Below are 18040 nucleotides of genomic sequence, written 5' to 3'. Positions count from 1 at the left end.
TAGTTAATGTTTTTGTTGGTTCGTCATGTGATTAGCTATAAACTAACCTCTTTTTAAAGGGAGAGAAAACTAGAACTCCAATTCTTTATAATTCTCTAAATATTTAACAAGATAATACCCAATACTATAAAAACATGTTGAATATGCAGTCATTTTCTCACGTGTTACAATACACTTTTAGGGGATGATCTATAGATATTAATTTTACTGGAAGTTTATAATCAATAAATATTATTTTATCATTAATACCAGGATATGTTGCTTTAAACAGAATCAAAAAAAACAAACAATCAAAACATCGTTTTTGGCACCGGTAAATAGGCACAAATTTTTCCGATTCCAATACTCCCAAAATTCTGACTTTTCCAATTCCGATTAATCGTCTCAACACTAATAGATATAAAATTCAAGTTAATGTTTGAACATTATTATATAGATATATGAAACGTACACATCAGTTTATACACTGAATAAATATAATGAAATCTCACGAACTTGATGTATCAAAAGCTTTTACTAAATGGATTAAAATTTGAATTAAATAATTCAGAAAGGGCTGATTATCCCCTTCCCACGGCGGGAAGATGTGAAGCAAGGTCGGAAAAGTAAGGTTTAAAAAGCCAGCGCCCTAGAAGAATAACACTCTGACCAGCAAAAAATGCCTGAGCAGCTCTATCCTGCATCCCTCGGTAGAGGTGCCTCAGGCGATTAGCAATAAATTGACCCTTTCATAAAGGGTGAGAAGAAAAAGCCTAGGAGGGTGGACTTCTGACAACTGCATAGGATGATACTTTTGAAAACAAGACAACTCGACAATGACCTAGACTCTGGTGGATTTGCCCCCCCCCCCAACCCCCACGGGGGGGGGGCTGGTTGAAATGCGGCACAAAGCAAAACAATGAACGGATTCGTATTATTTTGATTATTCAGACTAATGTTCTCATTTTCGACGCTATTCTCACAACCGGCGTTACTCTACAGCCTTCTTGTCAAAATCGCAGATCTTTCTGCTAAACTCGGGAATCTTTACATAATTATGAATAGAACCCTTTATTCAAAGACTCTCGAGTTCAACAAGATACACCTGAAGAAGGTCGGAGGTTACATCAGCCGAAACATTGTGAGAATAACATTCAAGATGAGAATAGTAATCCAAACGATTCAAACAATACATGTTGGCAATTTTCATCTCAAAGAAACGGGTTTGGTACGTTTCGGTGTGGCCGATTCGACATCAAATTAGCGTTTGTCATTGTTGTCAACGTCTTGTTTATATTTTTCAAATTAGTTCAGTAAACGAAGATAGTTTTTCTTTGAATAAAACAGAAATAAGAATTATTAACAGAAAAATATGTCTGGATTATTTTATTACACACGCAGCGTCAGAATGCGGTTGATTAGTTCAGTTAACATTAAAATTATTTTATTTTTAACTTAAAAATATTTTTAAAGTCTTTAATCCTTAAAAAAATTAATTAGAAAATAATTAACCAAAAATAGGTTTGCAAAAATATGATTTTTCTTAAAAACAGTTAAAGTGATATATTTTCATATTGTTTTTCTTAATTAAAAAAAAAAGTCATAAAATCTTTATAAAAATGCTGACGTGGTCGACGCTGAATTGTCCCTCCGTCAAATCAACCACGCCGTTGAGGCTTTTATTATTTTTTTTCTGCAAATGTAAAATTACAAATGTTAAACCAAAAAAATAAAATAAACTTAATAGTTTATTTTATTTTTTGGTTTAACATTTGCTGTACAAGGCCAACTTAAAAAAAAAACATTTGTTGTAGGCCAACTTAAAAAAAAAAATGTCTAGTCATCCTTGTCACTGTACCTTTTTACTTGACTAAGGAGTTTCTCTAGTTAAAGTTTTCACTCACAACAATCACTCCAGGGAGTGCCCTACTTAGTGTTCCCAAATCAAATCGATTTTTTTTTCTGCCGTTGAATCGGCTGAGCTGAAACGTCTCATTCCCTAAAGAAACATTCATTCTTATGGTACAAATGTCACTAAACCACGTAAGGTCATCCCAAATCTTTTTATTTTGCTTCATCGCTGCAAGCCCCATACCGCCGGCTGACCCTACTCTTCTGAGCGCAATGCTACCAGACAGGCAGGCGTGTCCTCAGGAACTCTGCTTCAATTAACAATTATCATTTTTTGCCGTCAGACTTGAAGAGATAGAAATTATATTGCCCATTCAAGCACAGTTTATTTGTGTTGCATTTTGTTTTTAGCTTTTATTTATTTATTTATTACATTATATTTTATTAGCAGGGTTACCCAGCGTTGCCTGGGACAAAAGTGCATCATATTCCAATTAAAATTTCTATCTCTCTACTTTTTTTTTAATCTCTTCTGTCCCCTCCCCCCAATCTTTCCTCTGTCTACTCTGCTCAGCCCATTCCTCTTTAGCAGGACACGCGTACACACAAACAACTCTCATTCATATAAAAGATTCCTTGTGGAATTAGTCGCCATTTTCTTTCTAAATTAGTAAGTAGTAACACTGAAAAAGTACCCTCCCCCAGCGAAACACGGCCCCGGTTGACCGACCCCTGGAGAATAATTTTTTTTTTCTAAATTTTAGATATTACTCATCCAAAACAATGCCGATCAAGAATATATCAAACTTTGTGGTTCTTTGTTTTGTAGTCTTTGAATTTTAGCTGGACATGCAAACATACATGCACACACAGACTATTACCCTTTCTATTATGGATTAGCTTTTTATAGCTTATTTTATTAGTATTTATTTCTTTTTTTCATATTTGCAAAATATTTTTTATAGAAACTTGTAATGACTGTTAGCACACAAGTAGGACATCGCCTTGAACTTTGTGTATATAATGAATACAGTAAGGATAACGAATCGATATTATGCAAATAACACCTCATTAACTATATAATAAAATAATGGCGATTTTTTTTTTCTGCTATCCATCAACAGTTTCAATAAAAAAAAGGGTAAATACTAATATATAAGTTTTAAAAAAATAACACGCATAAGTATAATAATATTATTAAAACTAACATTAAGAAATATTCTTTGATATGTTAAAATATAAAATTATATAGGAATAAAGATGCATAAAAAAGCTGAAGTAGTTTGGGTATCAGACAGGCAAAAAAAAATTGGAAGGATCTTAACCATACAAATCTAAAAACCTAATATATATAATCTGTAGAAGGTTTGAGTATTTTAATAATAAAATACAAAAAAATATATATAGTGTATCACAAAAGTGAGTACACCCCTCACATTTCTTCAAATATGAGACAATACTGAAAAATTGACAGAATGAAAAGTAGTCTGTCTGCAGCATATATAACAGAGTTAATTTATTTTCCCTTCAAAATAACTAAAAGTATACTCACTTTTGTGATACACTGTTTCTTTTTTCTCTATATAATAAAATAATCTTGATTTTTCTCGTTCATCTCTAGTTTTGATAGGAAAGCAAGCGAGCACATTTGAACAAAAGCTTTTAAATTCATCACTTTCAGCAATTGCTGAAGTGTGTTTCCAGAAAATATGCATGTATTTCATTCCCATTAAAATGTCCCATTAAAAATTTATGCTTTTTTTTGCTGCAAGTTTTTCGTGTGCCGAGAGTATCTCTTTATTAGGTTTATCTTCCACACTTTCGTGCTTTCATGTATGCTGAAAGAGTTTAACTTATTTAATTTGTATTGAGACGTGATTGATTAAGTTGAAAATATTTCATTTTTTTTTCTCATTTCAGCTCGTGATAAAGGACAAATTAGCAGGATCAAAAAACTAAAAAGACGGATTTCAGCCAGTTTTGGTCGTTTGAGTAAGTGGGACCTTTTTTTTATGATGTTATTCTTTGACTTCGTTTGCTTTTCTTTTTAAATACCATTTTTTTTCTCAATGACACCGTCTGTGTGTATGTATATATATATATATATATATATATATATATATGCACACACATACACAGACGGTGGGATTTGAAGCCTAATGTCACTTCGTTATTACATCGGCAAATCTCTCTCTCATATATATATATATATATATATATATATATATATATGTGTGTGTAGAAGGTCTCTTTCAACTTACTCTGTTAATTTTTGGTTTACAAGCTTACTACTTAATATCTATGGATTTGAACCTGTGGAACAAATTCAATTTGGCTTTTAGCCGGTAAAAATAGCTGCTAACAGGTCAAAATTGAAAACAAGTGGAACTTGGCAGGCATAAGTTTATTAAGTGTGTTACTTCTATGTGTGAGCAAATATACATTCATACGTTTAATAACGTCATTTTTGAAGTTTTTATATGCACATGGACATAGCTCAGATAATATTGCTGGAGAGCTATATGTTTTGGTTTTGATTCTAGCTGATGGCACCTAAGTTATGTTATGTTTGTAACTTTCAAAATCACTATTATATATTTGGTACAATATAATGATCAATAGAGAATTGGCTCTATAATAATAAATATGAAATCTGCATAAATTAAAATTTGTTTAAGTGGATTTTACAACTGGATACACTAGATGGCCTGCTGTTGCATTGTTGTATCATATAGGGGATCGTGTGTGATCGTCTAGTCAGTTAACGTTGTGATCATCTAGTTGTCTTTCTATTAAATGATATGTTCATATACCGTTGTGTGTGTGTGTGGTACATGTATTTTTCGACATACCTTCTGCGTCATGGGTGTTGGTCCATCTGGAATCATCTCGTGTCTTGGAGGAAAGGCGGTACCTGTTTTGGACGAAGATTCATTCACTCCAACACAATGAATTGGTTTTATAGTTTATTTCACTTTCCAGATGTCTCGCAGAAAAATGGAAAGTGAAGCTCTGGCTTGCGTGGTTTCTCTTGGTCTCGTTTCTACACACGTCAGCGTCCCCCCCCCACCAGTGAAGAGGAGGAGATGTCTGTGAAGCCGTCCATCGTGTTCTAAGCCCAAACCAACGATTCAGCTAACCTGATCACATGACTCACACGCAATGCAATCAGCTGATCATGACTTCCGGTCAATGTGCCTCAATATAATTTATTCATCCCCCCCCCTCTCTCTCTGGATCCATGCTATAACACTGCTAGTATATACTTTTTTTTTTTTTACAAAGAAGTCACCTCTTATCAAGGCTTGTAAATCACTCAAGGATAAGGATTAATGAGTGTACGGTAGTCATTAGGACAATATCGTAGAAATTGTTAGTAGTGGAAAATTGGTAAATTAGATTACTTAAGAGGACGGCTCATCAAAAACTTGTTCACATTGGACTTGAAGACGACCATATTGTAGTCAGTTGGAAATCAGGCAAACAGAACAGTTCCACAGGCAGTCAGTTCTAAGAAAGAAGCCTTGTTAATGGAATTCAAGTTTAGGTTTAGGCACAGCTAAAGAGTGTGAGAAATTATTGATAGTGGTTTTGGCTAGACGGGTGTTTTCAGTCAAATTTTTGCCAAGGAGGGGACCATAGATGGGAGCTCAGACGAGCACTTGCCATGAAAATAATGATAGAGAAGAGATAGGCTAGTAGGTCTCTTCTGTGGGAAAGAGGTTGCCGGGAAGAGAAAATGTCATTCCCAACTAGGAATGAATTAGTGTATAGTATGTATTTATTTCAGAATTATACATTTCTAAAATGATTGGATATGCCATATCTCTGAAAAGCTTCACGACACACTAAAACGTGCCTCATCCATTTGACACTTGAGCCCTGTTGTATAAGTGGATCACCACTTGATAAATGAATTAGATGTATTTTTAATGCGCCCTGCTGCTTCTTAGCTGCACCTAATCTATAAAACACGACGTACTGTACATCAAATTCAATAAATGTATAGCATTGGAATATATGCTTAACATACATGTGATTGTATGTGAAATACCTTGGGATTCTGAATACGGTTGGCGCAATTCTGATTTATAATCCCATCATTTGATGGGGGAATTACATCATTTGCATCAGTGTGACCAATGTAATATCGCTATCTTTATTTATATATGAAAGTTACTTTGTGCATGTATGTCTGTCTGAGTGAGTTCCTTCCCTATGGTCTCTGAAACGGTTATTCTGACTTTCTTGGAATTTTACACAAATATACTTTATTTATCTGGGAGTGATCTTAGATAGATTTTTTATCAGAATGCCTTCAGTAAGTATTGAAAACAGATAATCGAAAAAATCTGATTAAAGAAGCAACAGTGCAATTTCAACCAAAGCCTTACATCGAAAGTACATCTCAGAAGTTTTTATCACTGCACAAGCAGAAGGGCCCGGCATATAAAATCAACGGTAGGTTCATTGATAAGACAGTGATGCATTCCTAATGAATGTTTCTATTTAGAACATTTTGAGAAAACTTGGCAGACTTGTCTTGACGATGGAAGATGCAGAAGAAAGGAGCACTAACTTGGAGCTATTGTGGGCGAGCCTGCTTATCTCGCACTGGACTTGTCAGCCACGAGCGTGTTTGCAGAAAACGTGGACAAGCCCTTTCCTAAATTTTCGTTTGCGAAGCCAAGCCATGATATATATATATATATATATACATGTACAAAAACATACACATATTATATATATATATATATATATATATATATATATATATATATTTTTGAAATATTTATGCTAAAAAAGTCTGAAAACTTATAGAAGGCACCTTGTATGTTCTTTTTAACTATCATATGATCTTATTTAACAATTACAGTTCAGTATTTCTTAGACCGTTCATCTCTTATACAGAAAAAAATGTAAATAAACTCAAACTGCAAATACATTTTCTTATGTAATTTTGAATCTGTTAAAATGGATGAGTTTTATCGAGTTATTGTGTGGAAAAGAAAAGCCATCCATGGCATCATTAATACAATTCACAATCCTTTCTAAAATCACCGGACTTGCCCACCAAGTTTCATTCACTAAAGTCCAACAGTCTTTTTTTCTTATTGTTATTCATTAATAAGGGCACCTGTATACAAAATGCTAAAAAATTTTACTACATTCCTTTCTTGGAACTGTATAAAATTTGATATCATGATTCCTTTCAGTTCAAGAATAACCAGGAAATTGTTTTGATAGATTATCTTTGAAATAACCTTGCAAATCTTTTTTCTGTAGTTCAGATGAATGTGAGGCCCATAGATAGTCACAGCTCGTACTGATGAGACAATCACTAAAGGGTCCTTCATATAATTAAATAGTGTTATAGCAGTACCTTATCTTCGGAGATATTGTGTCAACAGTACTCCATCTTTGGGCATATTCTGTCAGTAGTGATCTGTCTTCGGGCATATTCTGTCAGTAGTGATCTGTCTTCGGGCATATTCTGTCAGTAGTGATCTGTCTTCGGGCATATTCTGTCAGTAGTGATATGTCTTCGGGCATATTCTGTCAGTAGTGATATGTCTTCGGGCATATTCTGTCAGTAGTGATCTGTCTTCTGGCATATTCTGTCAGTAGTGATCTGTCTTCGGGCATATTCTGTCAGTAGTGATCTGTCTTCGGGCATATTCTGTCAGTAGTGATCCGTCTTCGGGCATATTCTGTCAGTAGTGATCCGTCTTCGGGCATATTCTGTCAGTAGTGATCTGTCTTCGGGCATATTCTGTCAGTAGTGATATGTCTTCGGGCATATTCTGTCAGTAGTGATCTGTCTTCGGGCATATTCTGTCAGTAGTGATCTGTCTTCGGGCATATTCTGTCAGTAGTGATCTGTCTTCGGGCATATTCTGTCAGTAGTGATCTGTCTTCGGGCATATTCTGTCAGTAGTGATATGTCTTCGGGCATATTCTGTCAGTAGTGATATGTCTTCGGGCATATTCTGTCAGTAGTGATCTGTCTTCGGGCATATTCTGTCAGTAGTGATCTGTCTTCGGGCATATTCTGTCAGTAGTGATCTGTCTTCGGGCATATTCTGTCAGTAGTGATCTGTCTTCGGGCATATTCTGTCAGTAGTGATCTGTCTTCGGGCATATTCTGTCAGTAGTGATCTGTCTTCGGGCATATTCTGTCAGTAGTGATCTGTCTTCGGGCATATTCTGTCAGTAGTGATCTGTCTTCGGGCATATTCTGTCAGTAGTGATCTGTCTTCGGGCATATTCTGTCAGTAGTGATCCGTCTTCGGGCATATTCTGTCAGTAGTGATCTGTCTTCGGGCATATTCTGTCAGTAGTGATCTGTCTTCGGGCATATTCTGTCAGTAGTGATCTGTCTTCGGGCATATTCTGTCAGTAGTGATCTGTCTTCGGGCATATTCTGTCAGTAGTGATCTGTCTTCGGGCATATTCTGTCAGTAGTGATCTGTCTTCGGGCATATTCTGTCAGTAGTGATCTGTCTTCGGGCATATTCTGTCAGTAGTGATCTGTCTTCGGGCATATTCTGTCAGTAGTGATCTGTCTTTGGGCATATTCTGTCAGTAGTGATCCGTCTTCGGGCATATTCTGTCAGTAGTGATCTGTCTTCGGGCATATTCTGTCAGTAGTGATCTGTCTTCGGGCATATTCTGTCAGTAGTGATCTGTCTTCGGGCATATTCTGTCAGTAGTGATCTGTCTTCGGGCATATTCTGTCAGTAGTGATCTGTCTTCGGGCATATTCTGTCAGTAGTGATCTGTCTTCGGGCATATTCTGTCAGTAGTGATCTGTCTTCGGGCATATTCTGTCAGTAGTGATCTGTCTTCGGGCATATTCTGTCAGTAGTGATCCGTCTTCGGGCATATTCTGTCAGTAGTGATCCGTCTTCGGGCATATTCTGTCAGTAGTGATCCGTCTTTGGGCATATTCTGTCAGTAGTGATCCGTCCTTGGGCATATTCTGTCAGTAGTGATCCGTCTTTGGGCATATTCTGTCAGTAGTGATCCGTCTTTGGGCATATTCTGTCAGTAGTGATCCGTCTTTGGGCATATTCTGTCAGTAGTGATCCGTCTTTGGGCATATTCTGTCAGTAGTGATCCGTCTTTGGGCATATTCTGTCAGTAGTGATCCGTCTTTGGGCATATTCTGTCAGTAGTGATCCGTCTTTGGGCATATTCTGTCAGTAGTGATCCGTCTTTGGGCATATTCTGTCAGGAGTACTCCGTCTTTGGGCATATTCTGTCAGGAGTACTCCATCTTTAGACATTCTGTTAGCAGTATTCCATCTGCAGACATATTCTCTCCATAGTATTCCCTTTTTAAGTGTGTTATGTCAGTAGTTCTCCAATAATGCGTTTGTGTATTTATATATCTATTGTGTCAACAGTCTCCATCTAAAAATATATCTACAGATGGACAGGAACGAGGTGATACAACTGTCAACAACATGTCGTCGAGCCTACAATAATCTGCTGGAGTTAAAAAACAAATCTATCAGCAAGAGAAGAATATTTATGGACGAATTATTTCTAAATGCAGATTTTTATGAAACACAAATTAGTTTTTGTTTTGTGGAAATAAAAACCGGAAAGAAAAACGATTAGTGACTTAAAAAGTAAAATCCACAACAAAAATAATGTAACCTGATCTTGGAACCGCAATTGAGTTAACGTGATACAGCTCTGAAAATGGTTTATTTTAAAATAGATTGGAATTTAATCTGGCAAAAGAAAGATAATCATCAAGTGAGATTTTATATCAAGTGTCCAAAGATGGTGGTGTTGAGATAGATCAGTGCCAATGGTGGTAGGCCATGATTTATTGATGTGTTTTCGGCTTTTCTCATTTGCTACATGTGTTCGTTAATTTTGCTGCTTTTTAACTGTGTCCATCTATCTTCATACAAGGCTCTGGCTGCCGGTCTATTTGTCATGCTTAAGTTTGAAATAGCATTTTTAGACTTGTACATACACCCCAGCACTGCCATAGCTGAGATTGAACTCACTACACGAGTTTGTAGTGTAATTCGAATCTTGTCACCGGCACAATCATGTTGACACACCGGTTCTCACCAGATCGCCAAAATTAAGCAGCATTGAGCCTGGCCAGTACCAGATGAGTGACCATTTGTGAAGGCAAGGCGCTGTATGTACCGCGAGGTAAAATACCAGGTTGAGAAACTGGTGCGGTCTATCCTTCTCTCAAGGGTAAATGGAGCTTTCTTAAGTCATGGTAGACACTCCGTCTAGTGATGGCGTCACAATAAAAAATACCTTCGATAGCCCTGACAAAGCATCAAGTATTCAGCTAGATATGTACACTCATCCTATAAAACTGCCGTTCACTTGTGCATGAACTGGTGCACCAACTACTACCCTAATAATAGCACAGTGGATAAAGTGCTTGATAAGATTCAGTTGTAAAGTTATACTCTTTTAGAGGTTGAAGGTTCAATCCTGCTGGTAACACTCAAAATACAATTACAAATTACTTTGGACTTCTACCCAGTTATGGCTGACGAAATGAGAGCATGCTACACCCATGGATTAAATAAAAGGTACCGTTTGAAATTCCGAGCAGATTCTTGAATTCAACAGAAAGATTTTTGGAGTTCCACAAGATACACCTGAAAAAGTTCGGAGGTTACGTCGTCCGAAACGTTGTGAAAAGGACACTCCAGATAAGAACAGCAGTCTGAATCAACCCTCATCTCAAAAAATTCCAAAACGTTCTGCACTGTCTGCCAAGTGCCAACCCCAGTCGCATCTCCACAGTGTTGCATCCTTGTACTTGTTTTACAAGTACTTCCATGGAATGTGCGCTGATGAATTTAATTGTACCTCTAATCAATGTAAATACATGCGATCTACCCGAATAGTTGCAAAATTTCACCTCTTCACTGTAGAGATGCTTAGATGCTGGAAGGTTTCTTTCTTCAGACTACTTACCTTTGGAATTCTTTCCTTGCTTCCATGCCAACATGTAAAAATTTAAATGTAATGTGAACAAACATCTAGCTACTGGACTGCCCATCCAGGTTGCTCCCTATAAATCTTGCTCCTATTACAGTATCTCTTTATGCTTCACACAAAATATGCTTTGCTTGGAGCAATGTCTGTCAATTGATTTGTTGTATTATACTTTGAAATATTGTTTTCCTACCATTCCTGCAAAGTATTTTTCTTTATTCCTCCGTCTACATAAAAACTAATCTGAATTTCCATAAACAGAGGTTCTTTCAAAGGACTTTTCATATGTGTAATACATTGCCATGGAACTGCTTCCCTGCGGATTACAACATGGTCATTTCCAAATGTAATGTCAACAACTATTTGTCGTACACCCCTAAAAAAAAAAAAAAAAAAAAAAAAAGCATTCAAACTTTGTTTATTTTCATTCTTATTAAGACGGATTAAAAGCAATCAGACGTTGGATTTTTAATAACTGAGAGAAAGCGTTGGAGTTGATGATCCTTATGTGGTTATGGTGTTCTATGAGAAGGACTTCTTTCTGAAGTTTGGACCGTCATTGTGTCTTTATGATAGCTATGGGCAATTTATATACATCTTTGGTTCTTGCAATCACAATGGTATAAAAAAAAAATCAAACCGCTCATTTTGTAGCCATAAAAAGAGATGATGGGATTCTTAAAAAAAATCATCACATCACTCTAACTGTATTCTTTTCATCCTATCTCAGTTGTCAGAGTTCATGACTCACAATCTATAAATATACAAAGAAAGACACTCGGCGTTGTCCAATGTAAAATCAAAATGAATCTTAGCAGAGTAAGACATCTAACTTGACAAACTTCTTGATAAACTTCTACTTGAATGAAGCATTTGTATTATCGGGATTATTCAAAAGATTTTCCTCATCTTGAGTGTTATTTACGCGTCAGCTAACTACACCATTTAGGGGAGTGCCACTGAATTTTTGAGTGAGTTGAAGAGAAAGAATTATCAAGCCTTTTCAATGATCGTGGTCTTAAATTGAAGTATGTACGACTAAGGCACCTTTTGGATTTCTCTTCTGGAAGAGTATCCAGCTCTAAGTATTATCAAAATTTTGCAGTAATTCTCAACTTCGTACCGATGTGAACTGGGATTTTTTTTTTTACCTGAACAAAATAAAAAAAAAAAAAGTGAACGACTTAAAAAATATTGAAGAAGAGTTAAGAGTGTATCTCTCACACATTCGCCTATGTATTGCAGCAGTAGTTAAAAAACACCAGGCATAACTGTCTCTCTGACATTCATTATTCTATACAGGATATGTTGATTTATGTGAATAAACATTATCCGGATATAATATTTATTTTTTTTTTTATTGCAAAATGGCTTTATGAGTAGAAAATGTTTATTTTTGTGATAGGTGTGTCGCAAAACTTTTAAGAACTCCGTAGTGTGGCCAATATGTATTAGGTTGGTGCAAAAAATAATGTCGTTTTTGACGTTCAACTATATATGTATAAAAACATTATTTTTAAACCAACCTAAAAAAAAAAAAAAACAAAGTTCGCAACCATTGGTCTAGATAATTGTACATCTAAGAAAAAAAAAGTTTGCAACCATTGGTCTAGATAATTGTACATCTAAGAAAAAAAAAGTTTGCAACGATTGGTCTAGATAATTGTACATCTAAGAAAAAAAAAAGTTTGCAACCATTGGCCTAGATAATTGTACATCTAAGAAAAAAAAAAGTTTGCAACCATTGGCCTAGATAATTGTACATCTAAAAAAAAAAAGTTCGCAACCATTGGCCTAGATAATTGTACATCTAAGAAAAAAAAAAGTTCGCAACCATTGGCCTAGATAATTGTACATCTAAGAAAAAAAAAGTTTGCAACCATTGGCCTAGATAATTGTACATCTAAGAAAAAAAAAGTTTGCAACCATTGGCCTAGATAATTGTACATCTAAGAAAAAAAAAGTTTGCAACCATTGGGCTAGATAATTGTACATCTAAGAAAAAAAAGTTTGCAACCATTGGTCTAGATAATTGTACATCTAAGAAAAAAAAAGTTTGCAACCATTGGCCTAGATAATTGTACATCTAAAAAAAAAAAGTTTGCAACCATTGGTCTAGATAATTGTACATCTAAGAAAAAAAAAGTTTGCAACCATTGGCCTAGATAATTGTACATCTAAGAAAAAAAAAGTTTGCAACCATTGGCCTAGATAATTGTACATCTAAGAAAAAAAAAGTTTGCAACCATTGGCCTAGATAATTGTACATCTAAGAAAAAAAAAGTTCGCAACCATTGGCCTAGATAATTGTACATCTAAGAAAAAAAAAGTTTGCAACCATTGGCCTAGATAATTGTACATCTAAGAAAAAAAAAGTTCGCAACCATTGGCCTAGATAATTGTACATCTAAGAAAAAAAAAGTTTGCAACCATTGGCCTAGATAATTGTACATCTAAAAAAAAAAAGTTTGCAACCATTGGTCTAGATAATTGTACATCTAAGAAAAAAAAAGTTTGCAACCATTGGTCTAGATAATTGTACATCTAAGAAAAAAAAAAGTTTGCAACCATTGGCCTAGATAATTGTACATCTAAGAAAAAAAAAGTTCGCAACCATTGGCCTAGATAATTGTACATCTAAGAAAAAAAAAGTTTGCAACCATTGGCCTAGATAATTGTACATCTAAAAAAAAAAAAGTTCGCAACCATTGGTCTAGATAATTGTACATCTAAGAAAAAAAAAGTTTGCAACCATTGGTCTAGATAATTGTACATCTAAGAAAAAAAAAGTTTGCAACCATTGGCCTAGATAATTGTACATCTAAAAAAAAAAGTTTGCAACCATTGGCCTAGATAATTGTACATCTAAGAAAAAAAAAGTTTGCAACCATTGGTCTAGATAATTGTACATCTAAGAAAAAAAAAGTTTGCAACCATTGGTCTAGATAATTGTACATCTAAGAAAAAAAAAGTTTGCAACCATTGGCCTAGATAATTGTACATCTAAGAAAAAAAAAGTTCGCAACCATTGGTCTAGATAATTGTACATCTAAGAAAAAAAAAAGTTTGCAACCATTGGCCTAGATAATTGTACATCTAAGAAAAAAAAAAGTTCGCAACCATTGGCCTAGATAATTGTACATCTAAGAAAAAAAAAGTTCGCAACCATTGGCCTAGATAATTGTACATCTAAGAAAAAAAAGTTTACGGCTCCCAAAATTCATACTAGCATAACGGATAAAGTACTTGGTCGAATTCAGTTGTAATGAAACTCTTCTAGAGGTTGAAGGTTCAGTCCTCGATGTGTATGATACTCAGAATTGCAAATTATTTAGAACATCTACCTCGTCAAGGCTGACGAAATAAGAGCACCCATGAATTAAATAAAGGGTTCCATTCAAAATTTTGTGCTTATTATCAAGTATGGCAGAAAAGTTCCAAAGTTTGTCAAGATATACCTGAAGAAAGTCAGGTTACATTTGTGAAAATAATAATCAAAATGAAGACAATAGTCCGAAGAATGCAAATAACACTGATAATCAATCCTTATCTCAAAAACATGATATTAAATGAAGCAATCTATGAATAAAGTCGTATTCCTCTCTGTTTGTTTGTTTGTTTGCTCACAATTTGGTTAATATATACATAAGATACACTGCTTCACAAATAGATTTTAATACTGAAAACGGACTCGTGTATACTTCTATTCCAGCATGATTTTTATATATACTATTAATTTAAAAGGAATCAGCATTCAAAAGGTTATCTCATTTGTATATTACATCAAAGATAACCTGTTTTGATAATTTTCTCTAAATTTTTAATATAAATTAGTAATGGAATTATGTTAAGTATTCTATTTAGAAATATTATTTAAAGTTGATTTATTTATTTTTAATTATGTTCACTTTATCTATAAATTAATACGATAGTGCGTGCGCTCTTTTGTTTGTCACGCTTACATCCGGGTCGTTTTATTATGTTTCTCTATTTCTTGTCATAAATAATTTCACCAAGAATTCTTCCTAAGTTTTGGTTTTGACTATAGCTGATGGCACTTAAATCATCTATTTTGTTTTTATAAATAATTTTACCCAGAATTCTTCATAAGTTTTGGTTTTGATTATGGCTGAAGGAAATCAAGTTATATATATATATATATATATACACATATATTTTTTTTCATAAGTTTTTATTTCGGTTTCGATTCCAGCTAATACACCCAAGTCATGGATATATATATATTATTTTATTTTTTGAAATCGCAACTTTATAATATATAAGAATCGATAGAACATTAACTCTATAATAATATATACGAAAGCTGCAAGAATTAAAATGTCATATTTAAGCGTACTTTACGATCAAACTTTGTTGGGCGTTCGTGCTAGCTTAGATAAATACTTTTGCAGTTTTAATAAAAAAGCTACAATAATATCAGGACGTCTTGATTTACACTGAACACCTACAGAATGCCAACATCAATATATTACATATGAATGAGTCCCTTGTGGAATTTCCACAGGTCCTGCTAGTTTTTAATTATTATTATAACCAACAATAGCTATGTTTAAAAACATAAGTTTTCATTTAACTTACGAGTTATTTCCCTTTAAGCTATGAGATTTTATTTTCATGTTTGAATTTTAAAGATAAAGATGATTAAGTTTTATGCTTCTAAAAATCCAAAATATTGTCAACTTTCAGGAAAATCTATACTTAGAATATTTGGTGCATCTTAAATAGTATGTGACTAAACCCTCCTACCGGCCATGTTTTTGTTTTCCTAACAACACCAGGCATGCCTATAATAGTGGACTAGCAGCCAATAAGAACATAAAGAAAAGACTTCCTATTTAAGCACAATAAAATATCCCAGCCTGCTGGTATATTAAATCTCTGACTTTTGATCTCTATTTACTTCTAACTCAACTGAATACTAGCTACCAAATTCAGTCTCATTATCCTCCAGACAATCTGTCATTTCTTGATAGGTTGCCGATTCCCTTATGGCATCTAATCTATTCTGGTGAATGTCTTGGGAGGAGAGTGTGGGAAAAATAGGGAATTTAGAGCTACCTTGGGGAAACTCTGGTGCATTATCAGCAGTCAAACGCTGTATTAACTGAGCTGTCAGTCATTGCCAATAATAACTAATATACATATATATATATATATATATATATATATATATATATATATATATATAGGGTTTTCGAGGGTAATTCGTGGCCTGAAGACATAATCTCCCCAGCATGGGTAATTACAGAAAAATGTATGCACATATGTAGCCGTCAATGTTTGTATAAATAAATTTAATATATATATATATATATATATATAACATAATGTATGTGTAATTTTTCAAGGCTCTACAGACAAATTTATCTTTAGCTGACCTTTGACAACTAAATATTTTCCTTTACTAGCCAAGTAAAAAAGTTACTAGTCAAACCGTGATTTTCGGAATATGACATCTTTGTTCTGTGACGAGTACATACATCATAAAAAATTTTCTGCTTTATTTTTTATTTTTATTTATTTATTTATTTTTTTTTTTACATAAGTGCAATTCTAAATATGCTCCAAATTTTATGTTGAGACTTGAAGGTATAAACATTCGAATTTCTTCAGGTGTTTTTTTAAGAAAGTCTTCATTAAAATAAAAGTCTTTGATTGTTCGATTAAATCTTGTTTAAATAATTTGACTTAAAAAGAAATAAAGTTTGAAGAGACATTTTTCAGTCCGTAATGAGCTTTGAAAGATTGTCGGTGAAAAAAAAACGCAGTTGTCAAAATATAAATGTTTTATGCCTAGTTTCCACTTTGAAAAATCACTTGCAACGTAATGCTCTGTTCTTGCATCTTCTTTATAGAAAAAAAAAAGGTTAGAATCTACATAAAATCTAAAAATGTATTTTTATGTAAAATTTACTGGGGTAAGATATCGAAAGTGTTCCCGAATCTCTAGGTGTACTCCTCAGAACATAATGTCTTAAAACTTCAAATATATCCTATTTTAGTTAAATTTATATGATATGCATACAATTTTTTGAGGAAGACAATGGAAGTGGTCCTGAATCTGTATGTTATCCTTTATATGCTGAATATCTATATGCCATCACCTTTTAATGAAATAAACGATATGTATAAGAAACTAGGAGAGGTTTCCAACATTTCGATCTTACGACAATAATAAATAAAATAATGAAATGTCATCTTTGCCTTTTGTTTGGAGTTAGTGCAGATCCCACCATAGTATTTTGTAATTCCTTCCTAATTTAAAAATTAATGCTTATCTTATCGATTAAAAGGATGTATTTTAAGAATATCCATTTTCGTTTTAGTTGTTTTTGAGGGTTATTTCTGAAAATGCAAAGAAGGGCTATAATTTTTTTTTCCAGGGGGGTGGGGAGCAAATATAAACGGAGGTTGAAGACAGTCCAATGTAGGCAATCAACTCTTTTTTTTTTTTTTTTTAACAATGGAACTTTCAAAGTTCAGGTTTTTATGCTACGTAGCGGTTTTTACAGCTGTTCTATACTTTTATATTTCTAGATATTTCCTCTGAAGAAAAACAAAGACTAGATCTTTGACTTTGGATGATTGCGCATCTTGCAGTTGCAGAGTAATCTCATGGTGGTGCGCATGTGCGCCATGTTGCATTGATGCACGCACTTTACCGAGGATGTCATCAGTAAACGTCGAACTGAGATAGTTGAAGGCTTTATAAATTGAATATATTGCGGTGATAGTGAAAAGAGACTGAGGGATAAGTGGGCATGCTGCCACGAAACAGTGGCTGCATGGAGGTGCAGACCTAGAACCATCTAATTACGAGGCAAGAGTTGTACGAACTGTTGAGAATCCAAAATGGCCAAGACAAAATTTTTACTTGAAAGTCAGTTTTGTTTTGGACCTTATCATTGGGTATCAAGGTTACAGTTCATAAAATCTTGGTCAGTACATGTTGGTCTATCACTGCGGTCACTTAGGATATGTCCCATTGTCTGTTTGAGATTTCCACGAGGGCAGTTGTTTATTATTGCTGGTTTCCACCTGTGGAGGTTGCTGGCTATCCTTCCAAGCTTTGTTTTTGATTGATTCAGGGTCACCCAATTCTTTCTTGGATGTTTTCTGGGTTCTTGAATAGCTTCGTTCAAGTGTTCATTCTAGTCATTCTATGAGATAGTTCTGCAACCGTGCAATGTCCAGGCTT

General features: G+C 34.3%; 1 protein-coding gene across 4 annotated transcripts in view; it reads left to right on the top strand.

The window, feature by feature from the left end:
- The window catches only part of LOC145254643 (cyclin-dependent kinase 14-like), a 659020-nt gene that overhangs the window by 430240 nt on the left and 210740 nt on the right, over positions 1–18040 (top strand). For all 4 annotated transcript variants that reach the window (XM_080113265.1, XM_080113264.1, XM_080113263.1 and 1 more), the window contains exon 2: positions 3751–3822. In XM_080113265.1, the coding sequence (XP_079969391.1) occupies positions 3751–3822 (72 nt within the window). The remainder of the gene's footprint in view (positions 1–3750; positions 3823–18040) is intronic.

This window comes from Euprymna scolopes, chromosome 30 (genome assembly GCF_053919585.1).
Source record: "Euprymna scolopes isolate OS-2025 chromosome 30, ASM5391958v1, whole genome shotgun sequence".
Lineage (NCBI taxonomy): Eukaryota > Metazoa > Mollusca > Cephalopoda > Sepiida > Sepiolidae > Euprymna > Euprymna scolopes.
The sequence above is the reverse complement of the archived record's forward strand: the minus strand, read 5'-3'. Positions and strand labels throughout refer to the sequence as shown.